The sequence below is a fragment of the Callionymus lyra genome, chromosome 1 (assembly GCF_982586985.1).
Source record: "Callionymus lyra chromosome 1, fCalLyr1.hap1.1, whole genome shotgun sequence".
Taxonomy (NCBI): domain Eukaryota; kingdom Metazoa; phylum Chordata; class Actinopteri; order Syngnathiformes; family Callionymidae; genus Callionymus; species Callionymus lyra.
The window spans coordinates 7,689,880-7,707,430 of NC_141818.1; the positions used below are offsets into that span (position 1 = coordinate 7,689,880).

The window sequence follows — 17,551 nt, forward strand, 5'->3', positions numbered from 1 at the left end:
AAATGTTTCAAGACGCGCCAGCAGGGGGCGACATGACACAACAAACTCTGTAGCGACGCACTTCACATAAAAATAATGAATTTTTTATTACAGAAAACAACATCACAAAACACCTGCTGACGTCAGCAGGACAACAAAATGTCACCAACAACAGGACAGTTAGCCGCCAGCAGCCAACATGTCACTTCACTCGCCGTAGGATCCACGTCAGGCGCGGTCCAGTAGCGACGCCCTGCGAAGAGATGGACGTTCAGATGGTCAGTATATCAGTGACATCAGAATATGGAATGGTCAAATTTGACATTTCAAATGTTGAAACTTTGATTTGTTTAAAAAAAACAACATTTAAGCATAGAATACTGCCTTGTTTATTTTAATTCAATCATTTCTATTCATGTGACCATGTGATCGATGTGATTATTTCTTATTAATGGCACATGACTTGCTGACATCTGGATCAAGTAGCTCGGTACATGGAAGTATGCAAGAGCCATTAGTATACTAAAGGTTCAATTTAATATTAGGAAACTTTTTTTTAATTTTATTTAAAGGTTGTAGGAATTGTTTTTTTTTTTTTTTTAACCATTTAATTAAATCGTTGGAATATTAAAAGGTTGAGTTAGTTTTTATTGAATAATGAAATGTGAATATTTGTATAATTATTTTTTTTACAAACAGAGTTTGATATTCTAATTATTATCATTTAAAAATACATTTTTTAAATGATATATATTTTTATGTGTAGCCTTAAAAAAAAAGTTATATTAAAAGTGTGTTGTCTTGACCTTTTAAGTATTTATTTTATTGGGTATTTTTTTTATTGTTTAAGCACTTTGTGATATATACGCTTTGCTATAAATATAAATTACTTACTTACTTAACAATACCAAACAAGTAATGAGCTACTTTCAGCCAATGAGACGCGCAGACAATCACATGACGACATAGAAGCACTACCACGCTACACACAACTTTCTTTCAACATCTCAGGTCTTAAAAAGCTTATATTACATTCAACCTGTGGTTTCACAAGGAACTTCTTATATTTATTCAATAAAAAATTAAACTTTTCAATATCATTTAATTGAATTATTCAATAAAAACAATTTTGGTTTAAAAAGTAATACATTTGATCATTCAGAAAAAATTATTAAATTCTTTAACATTTCAGTCCAATATTGTGATGGCACTAATTCACTTACAGTCCTCTTTTGGTATTTTTATACTGAATTAAATAATCTATGAATTGAAAGATAAAGAATATACAAATTAAATTTATTAAACATTAATATTAGAACATAAAACAAATCTAAATATATGAAAAAATATTTTAACAATATTGAAAATGTAAAATGAAACTATTAAAAGAAAACAAATTTAACCATTCATTATTAAATGTCAAAAATAAGTTTTAAAATGTTAATTGTTTCTATACATGTCGTCGATGCCTCACCTGAGCGACCTCCAGTGTTCCTTCTCCATGTTGTTCTCCGGCCCTTCGTTCTCCAGCGACAGCAGCTGCAGGGCTACAGGGACAGGAAGTGACATCACTTAGTTGAGCCGCAAAGAGAAAAACCTCGGGGTAAGACAGGAAGTGAGCGCTCACCATCGTCGCTGTAGACCGGCGCCGTCAGCAGGTGCTGCAGGGTCCGGCGCTCCTTGTGGAACGGACAGTCCACCGTCCTCCAGGACAGGAACTCGCTCACCTGTTTGGCCACTTCCCAGAATTTCTGTAGGTCACACGCAGAGAGTCAGAGAGGCGTCCATGACGCGTCCGTCGCCGGGCGGAATACCTGGAAGTTGACGTGTCCGTTGTGCATTCGGCTGGAGCAGCACTCGTTCAAGAAGAACAGGTCCTTGATCAGGAGGCTGAAGAACGGCACCACGATCTGTCGGACCAGAACCAAGAACCCGTTAGAGCACCTGAACTTAGCACTGTGGCTCTGCTGAGTCTCGAACTGGACCAGGAAGGACCATGAAGGACCCAGAACTAAGGGTGAAAGTAGGTCCCCCATTTCTCTCCTGGGCAATTATAATTCTTCAAGGGCCAGATAAAATTCTGTGAATGTTGTTAGGGGCCGTCAAGCAAAAAGAAAGTCGAGAAAATCCCTAAAAAAACGGATTTGCATTCGTCATTAGGCCGTGACATTTATTAAGATAAATAAGCTGCAATTTTATTCTTGTATATTTGACTTTTTTTAAAAACATTTCTTCAACTTACTTTAAAAAAAATTGTTGAGGGATTAATATATATACAAAAAATTACACACTAAAAGGAGGGGAAAAGTAAATGAATAATAAATACAAAATACACTTTTTAATGCATTAGAACCATTTATACATGATCATATTTTGAGATTACGAGGGCCGCATAAATACAATCAAAGGGCCGCATGTGGCCCCCTGGCCATCTCTAAGAGGATCTCAGACCCATAACCCCCTTAAACAAAACTCCCACATGATCGACTCACAGCTGATTAAAAAACATATTTTGAGTCAAAAACCCCTGAATCATGAGTCAAACACCCCTGAATCATGAGTCAAACACCCATGAATTATGAATCAAACATCTCGGGTTCAAACCTATTTTTTTAATATCTTTAATCAAATACTTGTGAGTCTTGAGTCTATACCCACGAGTCAAATACCATGAGCCTCTTGAATCTGATCTGAGTCACTCGGTTGTATTCTTGAGTCAGGAGTCAAACATCCGCGACTCACCTTCTCGCGGCTGCTGCTAGCGGTGGCGGATCTGTGCGCGGCTGCTCTCAGCGCCGTCCTGTAGTTGTAGAAGTTTCCGGACGGGTCCATCTGGTGCTGGAGTGGGAAGCAGACGGGTCAGTGAGAGCACAGACGCTCCAGCCGAGTCAGATCTGGGATTCGAACCTCTAGGACGTCGAACTTGTCCGTCTTGACTTTGCTCCAGGTCCTCTTCAGGCGGGACACCGGACTCATGTTCAGTCCGGCTGTTGGACAGAGACAATGTGAGACCAGAATGACCAGGTGCTCCTCTCTCTCCTGAGCAAAGACCCTGCAGGTCTGGACCAGAACCAGAACTCACAGATAATGGCCATGAGAGAGTTGAAGTTGCCGATGTTGAAACACTCTCGAGCCACGTCGATGTAAAACTCGATGACTCGGACTCTGTGTTTCTTCTTTGCCGGCTGCAAGAAATTGTATTCACGAGTCAGTCACATGAAAAGTCATTAGCAACACAAGTCAGCAAATGACAAGTCTATTCAATTGAACTCAGTGTCAAAGTGAGTCAATCTCAATGCTAGTCAATGTCAATGAGAGTCAATGTCAATGCGAGTCAGTGTCAATGCGAGTCAGTGTCAATGCTAGTCAGTGTCAATTCTAGTCAGTGTCAATGCTAGTCAGTGTCAATGCTAGTCAGTGTCAATGCTAGTCAGTGTCAATGCTAGTCAGTGTCAATGCTAGTCAGTGTCAATGTGAGTCAGTGTCAATGCTAGTCAGTGTCAATGCTAGTCAGTGTCAATGTGAGTCAGTGTCAATGCTAGTCAGTGTCAATGCTAGTCAGTGTCAATGCTAGTCAGTCTCAATGCTAGTCAGTCTCAATGCTAGTCAATGTCAATGCGAGTCAGTGTCAATGCTAGTCAGTGTCAATTCTAGTCAGTGTCAATGCTAGTCAGTGTCAATTCTAGTCAGTGTCAATGTTAGTCAGTGTCAATGTTAGTCAGTGTCAACGCTAGTCAGTGTCAATTCTAGTCAGTGTCAATGCTAGTCAGTGTCAATGCTAGTCAATGTCAATGCTATTCAATGTCAATGCTAGTCAGTGTCAATGCTAGTCAGTGTCAATGTTAGTCAGTGTCAATGTTAGTCAGTGTCAACGCTAGTCAGTGTCAACGCTAGTCAGTGTCAATGCTAGTCAGTGTCAATGCTAGTCAGTATCAATGCTAGTCAGTGTCAATGTTAGTCAGTGTCAATGTTAGTCAGTGTCAACGCTAGTCAGTGTCAATGCTAGTCAGTGTCAATGCTAGTCAATGTCAATGCTAGTCAGTGTCAATGCTATTCAATGTCAATGCTAGTCAATGTCAATGCTATTCAATGTCAATGTTAGTCAGTGTCAATGCTAGTCAGTGCCAATGCTAGTCAGTGTCAATGCTATTCAATGTCAATGCTAGTCAATGTCAATGCTATTCAATGTCAATGCTAGTCAGTGTCAATGCTAGTCAGTGTAAACGCGAGTCCATTTTGACTCACCGTGCAGATCTCTGTTGCCACCAGGTAGCTGAGTCTGTTGAACCAGTCCACGTAGGACTTGAGGTTACATGCAGGCGTGGAGTCGCTGTCCTCGACCTGAGAGCAGAACCAAGACCCGAGTCAGCGCAAGTCGTCATGTGAGTCAAAGACGAGAGCGAAGAGTCACGCACCGTGTTGTTGTTGTTGTTGTTCGGCTCTTTGTGGACAAACGCCTGGACGAATTCTTCAGGTCCGATGTAACCCAGTCTCTCCTGGAACAAACCTTCATCATCATCATCTTCATCTCCCTCTTCATCATCTTCATCTCTCTCTTCATCATCATCATCATGACCATCGTCATCATCTTCATCATTATCATCTTTATCACCACCTTCATCATCTTCATCATTATTATCTTCATGACCATCTTTATCAGCATCATCATCAGCATCATGACCATCATATTCATCTTCATCACCATCATATTCATCATTTTCATCATCGACATCTTCATTATCACCATATTTATCATCCTCATCTTAAACACCACCATCTTCATCTTCATCAACATATTCATCTCCATCTTCATCATTATCATCATCATCATGACCATCATATTCATCTTCATCACCATCTTCATCACCATCTTCATCATCATAAACATCTTCACCATCATCATCATTGTTACCAAGTGGGGTTCAGGGACTCACCAGTTCGATGTGTGTGAGCTGCTGAGCAGCAGTGAAAGGATCCCCACAGACCGTCAGCAGGTCTCTCTGGATGTTCGGCTGTGGTTTGGCCTTGATTGAGGTCAGCTGCTCGGCTGCTGTGGCGTTGATCCGGACAAGGGCCTCCTGGTATTGGCTCAGAACCGCCAACCTCCGCATCAGACCCTGACTCATGTGGTTCACATCCCTCCTGTGGGCCTGAGAGACTACAATCAGTCCACTGGTCCGGTTCTTCTTACTTCATTACAATGACACGCAATAGGCTTTGCGTTCAGTAACTGTTCTGGTGCTGGAGCCCAAAGAGTCCAGTTCAGACTCTCTCAAGGTCATAATGACAGGGTGGGTTTGGACCACATGATCCTCGGTCAGATCTATTCCTATCCTTGGTTCTATGCCAGACCGCAGAGGCCAAAAAAAACCGGACCACAAGACAACCCGATCCAGACTGACCCACTGAACCCAACAGGACTGCAGCTGGACCTGATGAGTCACCACAGGGAACCATGACTCAGCAGAAATCGAGACTGACCTCGTCCTGGCCCGCCAGACGCAGCGTGAGCTCCTTCAGAGTCCTCATCATCCGCTCGTCCCTGAAGTCGTACGGGAACGTCTCGGTCCACTCGGTCAGCAGCTGGACCACCTTCGGCGCCACCTTCTTCGTCCTCACCTGCAAACGAGAGAGTTGTGAGCTGCAGCGGGCGGAACCAGAAGGGGGTCGTCGTCCTCACCTGGTCCGGGTGCGACTCGGTGCACAGGTGCGCGACTCGAGTCAGGAGCTGGTCTGGAGGGATGAAGAGTCGCGAGCTCAGCAGGAAGGTGAAGACGAAGGTCCTCTGAGGATGACCACACATGTTCAGCACCACAGCCATCAACCACACAACCAACGCGACTCACGTCTGGGTAGTAGTCCAGGGTCGGGACCAGGTGGCGGACCAGCGCCTCCATGGAGCCAGACACCAGCTTGTTGTCACGGTAACACAATCCCACCTCCCTCTGCTTCAGGTTGTGGCCGGGTCGCAGCGGGCCGAGGAAGGACGGAGTCTGAGGCATCTGTGGGTCCAAAAGGAGTTCAGTTGGATGTGCGTCTGTGTGTATGTGTGTTACATCAGTGGTGTGGACAAGAAGACCTGGACCGGCTCCGGGGCAGAGAAGAACATTTCAACTTCCCTCATAGGCTCTTCAATGTCGGCCCAGTTTCCACTGACTCAAACACTCCGAGCTAAATCTGCTTCGACTGCGGAGGAGGAAGTCATGAGTTCACTTCCTCCCGACCGTTGCTACCATGACTACGGAAAATACCTGGTAACACAACAGTTGTGTGTTTTTGTGTCACTGGGGGAGTCCAAGGAAGTAGATCAGTGTTATCAGAATAATGAATGACTGAATTGAACGTTTCAAACTTTTTTTAAAATTCAAATGTTGTTTAATTATTTAAATTATATTCAGATATTTTGTGAATAGAATAGAATCTCTTTATTGTAAGAGAAAAACATTTTGCTTTTCAATAAAATTACGTTTTGCATTTCTACAGCATAATAATTAAAAGATAAAAACAAAGTAAATAACATTTTTAATAATGTTTAAAAAAAATACAACTATAATGATTCATTTAAATAAATAAATGAGTGAATATATAAAAAAAATATCTGCGGTAAAAATAAATAATTAACAATGTTAAAAAAAAATAAGGTTGGATATTTTTAATTCCAATAATTGACAAATAAATTCTAAATTCAATATTTTTTCATTCCTAGCCTTTTGAATTCAATATTAACATTTTGCTATGATAGTGCCATCAGACCAAAAGAATACCGAGCTTCGAAGAAAACCTTAATAACGATTAGTCTTTGGATTATTTCATTTTCATTTGGCTGAAAGTTTGATCAAGTAGCTCTTTACTCTTCTGGTGTCACTATCATACCAACAGTTTATATTGAATTGAAAAGGCTTCAAATGTAAAAAATATTGAATTAAAAACATGTATTTTTTATTCTTCGAAAATCAAACTCCATTTTTAAAAACATATTTTCTTTTAAAAATGTTTGAATTTTGGAATATTTTGATGGCACCGATAGACAAGTCGTCCACACACAGAAGGTGCGTTCAGGTGCAGGTTAAGTTGGGTTAGAGATGGGAGTCAGACTCTGCTCTAGTGAGAAGATCATCAACTCTTGACCACAGTCTTCAGCTTCTTCTCCTGGTTCAGAACCAGCAACAGAACACGCGGGCAACTCCAGTAAAACCAGTAAACCTGGATCCCGTCAGCAGGAGAACCAGGATTATCCTCCTGATCCCAAAATCCCGTGAGCCAGAAGGAGGCGAAGCTAAAAATAGACACTTTTCACACTTCGCTGCTGTCAGAACCACAGACCCAACAGAACCACAGACCAGCTATAAATAGCATTAAATAAACATTAATATTCTTGTTCGAGTGGATCTCCTGCGGTTCCGTGACTCACCTCGATAAGACTGAATCCAAGTTCACACGCACATAAATCCCAATAAAAATCTGTTCACAGGAAACTCGATCGCGCAGTTGCGAAGTTAAATCCGTGCTGTTGCGCGTTTGTCCAGGAGTGTGTGATCGAGGTCATCTGGAGAAGAACCAGAGCTGCGGGTCTATATGATGCCGAGGACCGCGAGGAGACTTTGTTGTTGGAGGAGGAGCCAATCAGAAACCAGCTCTAATCTGACCCCGCCCATAGTATTTCCCCGCCCCCTTTTTATTTTATCCAGAATAAAGAACTACATATATATAAAAAAATCTTTTTGATAATGTAAATTCAAACACACAGACAAGGAATATGTTGTTTAAGTAAATATATGTATTTTTAATTGGACCATAATCAAGAGTAAAGTGTAAACAGGAAGTTCCTTCAACAACATGAGTTTGAATCCAGCTCTGACTCTAAACTGTGGCTCATGATCACTAGACTCACGACGGGCTCCTGCGTCAGATGGTCGTTGATGAATCTAATGTTACATAACCTGAGGTTACATCAGAATCAATTGTTAATCCTGCAGGACAGCAGTCGGCGACCAACACTTGACCCCGACACTCATGAGTGGCCTTCAAAATAAAAGACCGTTCTGACATTCCTGGGTCAGTGTGCTGTAACCGGGTCATGACTCCTCTTCTGGAGGAGCGGGTTCTGGGATCTTTCTCTGGCTTTAGAGGCGCTGATCCTCATCCCCCCACCTGGACGGGACTCTGTCTGGTTTTGGGCAGCTCCACTGAACCGGGTCATCTTCGATGAGTCCGAACCGGACCGGAGTCGGACTCGTTATGTAATCCATGGTCCGGGGGTTTATGTAATGTGGGTCAGTGTTACATGAGTGTGTTCCGAGAGACCAGAATGTTTGGAACCGGTCCAGGACTTTCTCTGTGTTCTTCCGGAACACGACGGAACATTCAGGTCCAGTTCATGAGACTCTGAGAGGTCGGAGGATCTCAGGAATTTCTTATCAGGGACCTCCAGCTGGGAGAGCATAAGTTACACACATAAAAAAAACACACAAACACACGTACTTACACACACATAAAAAAAACACACGTCAACACACACTCAACTGATTGACAAAGGAACACACTCACATGAACACACAAACAGAAAGTCACACACATGTGACATAATCGCCTGAACAAACAAATGAACACAAAAAACACACATTTCAAAACACAGACACACATATAAACACACAATTAGATGAACTCATGGCCCATACATACTTGTCTACACACATTCACATGAACACACAGACAAGTTACACATTTGTGAATACACACTCTCACATGAACACACAGACAAGTTACACACGTGTGAATACACACTCTCACATGAACACACATGTGTGAATACACACTCTCACATGAACACACAGGCACATTCATATGTGTGAAAACACACACATGAACACAGACACAAATACATTAACACATGTATGAACACATGAATACCTACACTCACACAGATACTTGCACAACAACACACATATGTGGATACACACTCTCACATGAACACTTACAAACACACACAGACATGCACATGTAGAGACACACACTCTCACACACACAGACCCCCCAACAGACACACAAATGGAGGAATGTGACATTGAGTACCTCGGAGGAATGTTGTCTGTTGTTTCAGACGCACAACTCTCGGACCACACACACGCAAAAACAAACATGCACTCACAGACACACAAACCAGAACCGGTCTGGACCAGAGACCTGGATTTGTGTAACAGAACCACTCAGAGGGTCTGTTAGGACCACCGTCGCCTGGAGCGGTTCTGTGAGCCGTAAAGTGCTTGATGACATCACAGCGTGTCGTCCCACCGGGCCTGCGAGGGTTCTGGACCGCTGGTTCTGATCCAACTCTGGGCCCCACGGGAACTAGAGAGGCCAGATGGTGCAGTTCATGGAGCCCGGCAGGTTCAGATGGACCAAACCTTGTGGGATCAGAGAAGTCTGTGTCACATGACTTCGGTTCTGGTCCCCTCACTACTCTGGGTTCAGAACCACAGTAGATGGGTCCAGTCGTGTGTGAATAGTTTTGTTTTTTATTGTTCAATGGAAAGAATTTGCTACATTTAATTAAGAATTCCTTCAACTAAAAAAAGGTTTTCAATCAGGAAAATAATCTGTACCTGGATTTTTGTCTCATGTAGTTATGTGTGTGTGCATGTATATGTGTGTGTGTGTGTGTGTGTGTGTGTGCATGTGTGTGTGTGTCTGTGTGTGTGCATGTGTGTGTGTGTCTGAACTGACCGGACGTAATCCACCCTGGTTATGTAACGACTCAGCTGTTGTGTGTACATGTTTGTGTGTGTCAAGTCTCGGTCTCAGGGGCTGCTGGTCTTGTGATGTGCAGTCATGGGTCCACAGAGATGATGTTCTGATGCGTGTCTTGAATCAGAACCAAGAGTTCAAGAGGAAAACAAATCTTCATGTTCCCAAACAAACTCTTGTTTTCTTGTTGTCATCATGGACGTCACATCAGACGAGATAAGAACACGAGGACCAGCACGTTGTCACTCAAGGAGGTCACTGAGATGTGGAGGCGATACTGGACTGTTGGACTCAGCGACGGTTCAGGACCATCTATGGAAGAACATCAGTGGCATCAGATTATTGACTGGTAGAATTTAACATTGGATTTTTTGTTTATTGACAATATATGAATAAGGCTTTCTTAACTAAAATATGTTGTTTTATTAAGCACTGAACTATTTATTTTTAATAGTCCTCATTTCTATATTAGAAGATTAAATTCGTTTTTGTTTTTTTTAATAATAATTGAATTTAAAAAAAAGTTTAACATGTAGTTTGATTTTCTAATTACAATAATTAAAAAATACATTTTTGTCATTTATAACGTTTTAAATTCAATATAGAAATGTTAGTACAACAGTACCATCAGGCAAAAGAGTATCGAGCTACTTGATCGTGTGCTTCTTTGTAATATTATGTCGAATTTGAATATATTTATTATGAGATAAAAACAAATTCATTCTCTTGATATAGAAGTTATTGAATTTAATTAGTCCAGAAAAACAATTCAATGCTTCACGTTTCAACATTTTAAATGTTAAATTACCAACAATATTCTTATGGCACTGATCCACTTCCATACAAGTGGTCTTGGAAGGTTCTGGGTCTTCAGTCACAAGTCACTGGTGCCACGAGAGTCTCAGTTAGAGACTGGATCTCGAGAGACTCATGATCCTCGAACATTGAAGATCACAACGTGCAAGAACTGACGATTATGACCACGAGTGTTTTCATCAGAACACGTTGTTCTGTCCTGAACTCACAGATGATCTTGTTCGATCACGCTTCCCCACACATGCAGTCTCTCACACACTGATACACAGTCTCTCACACACACTGATACACAGTCTCTCTCACACACACTGATACACACACACTGATACACAGTCTCTCTCACACACACACTGATACACAGTCTCTCACACACACACACACACACACACACACTGATACACAGTCTCTCACACACACACACACACACACACACACTGATACACAGTCTCTCTCACACACACACTGATACACAGTCTCTCACACACACACACACACACACACACACTGATACACAGTCTCTCACACACACACTGATACACAGTCTTTCTCACACACAGTCTCTCAAACACACACACTGATACACACAGTCTCTCACAGACACACTGATACACAGTCTCTCACACACACACACACACACACACACACTGATACACAGTCTCTCACACACACACACACACACACACACACACACGCACACTGATACACAGTCTCTCACACACACACTGATACACAGTCTCTCACACACACACTGATACACAGTCTCTCACACACACACACACACACACAGACACTGATACACAGTCTCTCACACACACACACACACACACACACTGATACACAATCTGTCACACACACACTGATACACAGTCTTTCTCACACACAGTCTCTCAAACACACACACTGATACACACAGTCTCTCTCACACACACACACTGATACACACGGTCTCTCTCTCACACACACACTGATACACACAGTCTCTCTCACACACACACACTGATACACACAGTCTCTCACACAAACACACTGATACACACAGTCTCTCACACACACACACTGATACACACAGTCTCTCACACAAACACACTGATACACACAGTCTCTCACACACACACACTGATACACACAGTCTCTCTCACACACACACACTGATACACAAAGTCTCTCACACAAACACACTGATACACACAGTCTCTCACACACACACACTGGTACACACAGTTTCTACCACACACACTGATACACACAGTTTCTCAAACACAACTCAAAACAAACAGATCTTCTGTCAGAGGTCAAAATAGTCACGTCCTCCGTTGAACTTCATTACAGTGAATCGGTCACACTATGCTAACAGGGCCAGAGAACCAATAATACAGAAGCTTCAGATCTAAACACTTAATTAACTTTATTTAAAAAATGAAAATGTCAAATAAATTCAACTCTGAGCTAACCGTTGTGTGTGTGTTTGTGTACACTGAACCTCCACCGTCTACTGCCCCCCTGTGTCTGTGAAAAGAACGACAACCGTCAGGCCCTCAATTGAACTCCTGGTTTTTCGACGATTGTGATTCGAAAGACAAAATTCGCCATTAGCTGAAAAAAAAACTGTTCCTGCATGGAAGTATTTAAGTGTCATCAGAAGATTCAGTTTAACCTTTTTTAATGTTGATAATGTTTTATTGAAGTGAATTAATCATTGAATTATTGTTTTTAATAATTGAATACAATCATTTCTTTATTAAATGGTAAAAAAAAAGAAAGGTTTAATTAAATAATTGAAATACGTATTTTTTTAGAGATTGATGTTCAAATTCTAATCATGGTCAAATGAAATTAAAAATTATTTTTATTTGTGGCCTTTTACATTAAATATAAATGAAAAAAGTATCGATTGATGGTGTGTTTCGACGTCGTCACAAAATCATCTGTGCGTGGCATGACTGGATAAAAGTTAAACCAAATAGACCTGTATTATTTTGGTGTTGTTCTATAGAACTATTATTTCTACGCTTTTTTTCTTTCTTTTTTTTTTTAAAAGGTTTACGAATTAAAACATATAGAATTTATTTTTTAATTAAACTATTTCCCGAAGGAGACCTCCAGAGGGATCAATAAAGTTGTATCTAGCTTTCTAACAAATCATTCATTTTGAAGACATTTGGATTTTTAAAAAATAAATTGTGAATAGAACCATTACAAAAATATATACCTTTTAATATACAAAGGATTAAATTAAGTTTTTCAATACAAGCTAATTTGATAGAAAAAATAGTTAATTAAATTATTCGAATAATTAAATGATTAAAAAAATAAAAACATTCAAAGTTTCAACAGTTCCTAGTTCAAGTGTGAAGTCTGGTGCTGTGCGTCTTTACGTGGGTGTCTAGCGTTGTGGTCCTGGTGGTCCAGGGAAAAGAAAGTTCTCGCAGTCGTACAGCCGCTCGCATACGTCTTCTCGTCTGTGTGCACCTTCAGGTAGCTGCTCAATGAGAACGCTTTCCACACGTGCCGCACTTCTTCCCGATGACCTGGTCCTGAGCCAGTCAGCTTGGTTCTCTCACGGGTGCTTCAGGGGTCCTACACAGCTCAAAATGACCTCCATTAACTGCGCCAGCAAAGGCCAAAAAGACAGACCACTGACTGATAGAACATGCAGGAGTTTCCTGCAGATGTTAAATGATCGGAGCATCGCAAAGTACATTATTGCAATACTGGGACCATTTAAATTCATTGTACATCATGTATATCATCATACAGCAATTATTTACTGGAGGGCACGCCTGCACATTAATGTGAAACAAAATGTATTGATTGATACATACATTTATTTGAATACAATATCTTTATTTAACTTTTGAACCGTTTAAAGAAAAAAAAAACTTAAATAAAACAAAACTGTACAACAGACCTAAAAATAGTCAATATATAAATATAACACACATGAATGAGTGCAAAGAATGTAAATTAATCTAGTTGCATCAATAGAAAATGTAAACATCTTATTTTTTTATTTTATTTAGTGTTTTAATATCTGCTTGTCTTTGGCATATGGATCCAATAGAAAATACTATTTAGATGAATTCACTAAAATGTGGAACTATAAACAACACTCGTCACACTCGAATAAAGCTTTTCTATTCTTTCTATTCTATTCAACAGCTCGTCCAAACGCGCAGGTGGAGTTTCTCACCTGTTTAAGGAGAGACACCGGAAGCTCGTTCTTCTTCTTCCAACTCCAGCGCCGCGACTGGTTGTTCAAACATGCCGAATATCTATCGCGGAGCTACGACCAGGTGGTCGTTCATGAACCTTCGAAAGTTCTGGACCAGAGTCCAGGTCGGAGATTGAGGTGGAGAAGTCGAAGTGAACCGAATTTTGGCCCATCTGCGCCACCATCTTAAAATATCCAGGAAGTGTCGCACTGAAGGAGTCCGGCGTGTTTAAGAGAATGTTGGTTCCGCCTTGTTCCATACAACAACTTTATTTTGGTTTCATGAAGATCACAGGCCTTCTTCTCTGGACCAGATTTATCTGCGGAAATGAACACGAATGGACAAAAGTTGAAAACTGAAAGTTTGTTTTCGAACCGGAAACTTTTTTAAATCGCTTTTAATAGGTTAGTTGGTGCGAGTGTTTGTAAATGTAGTGACAGAAGAACCTCAATGTTAAACTGGACCAGGACCTACATAGAGGCTTCGTAAGGACTTGGAGATGCCTTGTCGTGACCTGTCGGACCTGACATGTGTACGTGTTCCAGATGGATGGCAAGAAGCGCACGAATGGACCTCCAGTCCGAACCGAGTGGATCCAGTACATCCCCACATCCAAGAGGAGGAGGTCGACAGGTTCACGCCGTTCCATGTGAAAACAGAAGAGGAGGAAGCTGAACACATCACAGCAGAACCAGCATCCAGATCTGACACCGACAACAGTGAGGACTGGAGAGAAGCCGAAGAGAAGCGAGTAGAGCTTCAGACCTGGACAGACTCTACAGGTACAACAAGGCACTCCAGGCTCCACACAGAGAAGAAACCATTCAGCTGCTCTACTTGTGGGAAGAGCTTCTCGTTGAAAGAGTACCTGGGCAAGCACGTCAAGCAGCACTCGCTAAAGAAACCCTTCAGTTGCTCTGACTGTGGTAAGGAGTTCCAGCGGCAAGAACGCCTCACACAGCACCAGAGGTACCACCGGGAGAATAAACGGTTCCGCTGCCCCCTGTGTGAGAAAACCTTCCTGGACGAGAAGATCATGACGAGACACGTGAAGAGTCACAGTCATGAGAAACCATACAGCTCCAATGTGTGTGATAAAGCTGGAGGTCAGAAAATCTCCAGAAAGAGCAGTCAGGCTTTGATCCAGCTTGGAAGGATCAATATACACAACAAAGTAGGGACAATACAAAGCTGGTGAACGTGCACTGTATTGCACACAAGATGGCTCAGGTGGCTGGACAGTTGGCCATCGGCATTCCTTACCTGGTGAAGTTCAATAACTTGCTGGGCCAGCTGTACCGGTTCTACCAAAAATCGCCAGTGAGAATGTCCGGACTGAAGGAAATCCAGGTCCTTCATCACTACCAACTAAATGTTATTGTTGGATGTAAATATTTTGTGTTGACTGTTAGTAGAAGTATGAAAAGTGTTTTTCCTGCCCTCCTTTATTCAGGCAATTGTGAACTCAAAGGACAACTGTATGAAGCTAAGCCAGGCGGAGGATGTGAGGTGGCTGTCTCACAACCAGGCCGTGACAGCCCTCCGCAGATCCTTCTCCGCCGTGATCACGAGCCTGGAGGATGAGGCTGCAGAGATGCACGAGGCAGTGGTGAGAGGCCTGGCAACGTACCTCAAGACGTTCCAGTTCTCTGCCATCCTCCTCATGCTGTCTGACATCCTGCCCCCCTGGAGAAGTTGTCAGGAATCTTTCAGGTAGGCTTTGTTAGAAGAAAATGAAAATTACTTTTATCCGACAAGATGACTGAACATATTTAGTTCTTAATCGATGAATACATTTATTGAATGTTTAATTTTTGCAGAAACATGAGGTGGACTTCAGCCACATCGACATCAACGTCGACTCCACCATTAAAGCACTCCAACGGCTGAAGGAGACTCCGGGGGAACACTTTGCAGGGCTGAGGAGCTTCATGGAGGAAACAAAGGTGTGCAACATGGAGTACAGCGAAGCTGCACAGAAGCAGTTTGTGAAGGACGTAAGTAGTCCATTTCTATTGGCTGATGAAAGATATAGAAGAATTATACGTTCCGTCAAGATACGCATGTCTCATAACAAAGAAATAGGTTGACAAGGTTTGGTTTGTAATCTTTTTTTTTAAAGAATCTTAGGAAAATGTCCATGTTGCTAAACTGAACATGTTCCATTTTAGATCTACAACCCATTCACGGACAATATCCTGACGTCTTCCTTCACTGTGTTTGACCCTGCTGAGGCTGACCACGATCAGTCAAACAAACTTGATCAGTCAAACAAACTTGAGGTATGTTGAACTTGAAGCATAGATATCGAAGTTCTCACAATTGTATTTCTGGCTTAATTGTGTGCTTTGTATTTGCCAGGCTTTTCGCAGGAATCCTACCTTATCTTACACATCTGAGTGAGTTGTTTTCCAGCTGCTCTGTGAACACTATGGGACAGAAGTCAGCAGGGAGGATGTGCGGAGCGAACACCAGGTGTTGTCCTCCCTGATGCTGGAACACTACAACCACCTCAGCATCAACGAGGTGCTCTGCAAGGTGCGGCAGGTTCATGCCGACACCATGCCTAACATGGCCAGGTTGGCTGCAGCCATTGCAGTCCTCCCGGTGTCTACAGCAGGTATGAGGGCTCAGATTTCTAGGACATAGCAAGATAAAACCATTGACTTCTGTATCATTTCAGACTGTGAGAGAAGCTTTTCGACCACGAAGAGAGTCACAACAGCCCTGAGGAACCGACTGAACAACCTGCTGATGATTCTAATAGAAGGGCCTGATGCTGAGGAGTTTAACTTTGACTCAGCTTGTGACAATTGGGCCAGCATGTGCAAAAGGGGGCTCAGTGTCACCACTTCCATTTAAACCTCCCTTTTCTTCATGCTGGAACTTGGCACATACTGGGTTAGAGTTTATCTCCTTAGTTGGGCTTTGTTATAAATATCACCCGAGGACTCGTTCCTTTTTTTTTAACCTTTTTAGTGCTTAGCATGTAATGTCGAGTAATTGTAAAGTTCACTGAAAAATGTACTGGTATATTGCGTTTTTGGAAATGTGTCTGTGCGAGGCATGGTTTTGAAGTTTTAATATAATGTTATTTCCTGCCATATACAGTGTCTATGAGTACTCATTTTGTCAAGGTCCTGTACCAAACTCTCTACCTCTAATTTTCATGACCCTTCACAAATTCATTAACAAAAAATTAGACTAGTATAAAAAGGTAAAAAGCTCTGCCTTTATCTCACAAAATGTGGCCCTCAAAATGCAGGAAATAGTGTTTCAAAGCACATTAGGAGCCACTATGGTGAGAAACCCTTCAGCTGCTCCAAGAAGGGCTTCACAGAGAAGGTTTACCTTAGAAAGCACACATTACAGCACACTCGGGTGAAACCATTTAGCTGCTCCTTCTGTGACAAGAAGTTTAATCAAACCGATACCTGAAGACACGCCCGGCCACACACACAGGCGATAACCATTCAGCTGCAGTGTGTGACAAGAGGTTTGCCTGGAAGTACCAAGTGAAGAGCCTCTGTTGGGTTCAGAGTGCAGGAATCAGAACCAAGACTCCTGATGGCATCTACACCTACAGATTACCATAACTGTCAGAGTGACAGGTGATACGAGGCAAATAGAGAAAAACAACTAGGACCACAACTTATCATGACTCCATTGAGAAAATCAGTGGATCAAAGTTAAGTACAAAGACTATTTATTCACTTAGTTGACATGGATTGAGAGTGGGTATTTTGGAGCTCCATAGCCACTAGTTTTGAAAAGAAGCCCATTGGTTCATTGTTTAACAA

The 17,551-nt window shown here is 41.9% G+C and overlaps 1 protein-coding gene across 1 annotated transcript; it reads right to left on the reverse strand.

The window, feature by feature from the left end:
* Positions 1-67: 67 nt before the first annotated feature.
* rasgef1ba (RasGEF domain family, member 1Ba) lies at positions 68-7,537 on the reverse strand. The gene is made up of 14 exons (XM_087790362.1): positions 7,391-7,537; positions 5,826-5,981; positions 5,660-5,764; positions 5,461-5,598; positions 4,914-5,129; positions 4,395-4,475; positions 4,225-4,320; positions 3,062-3,164; positions 2,887-2,966; positions 2,722-2,817; positions 1,794-1,889; positions 1,607-1,730; positions 1,454-1,526; positions 68-232 (listed from the first exon to the last, which is right to left on the reverse strand). Exons 2-14 carry the CDS (start codon positions 5,979-5,981, stop codon positions 208-210), a joined length of 1,389 nt encoding a protein of 462 aa, XP_087646488.1. The 5' UTR covers positions 7,391-7,537; the 3' UTR covers positions 68-207.
* Between the last annotated feature and the right edge of the window lie 10,014 nt (positions 7,538-17,551).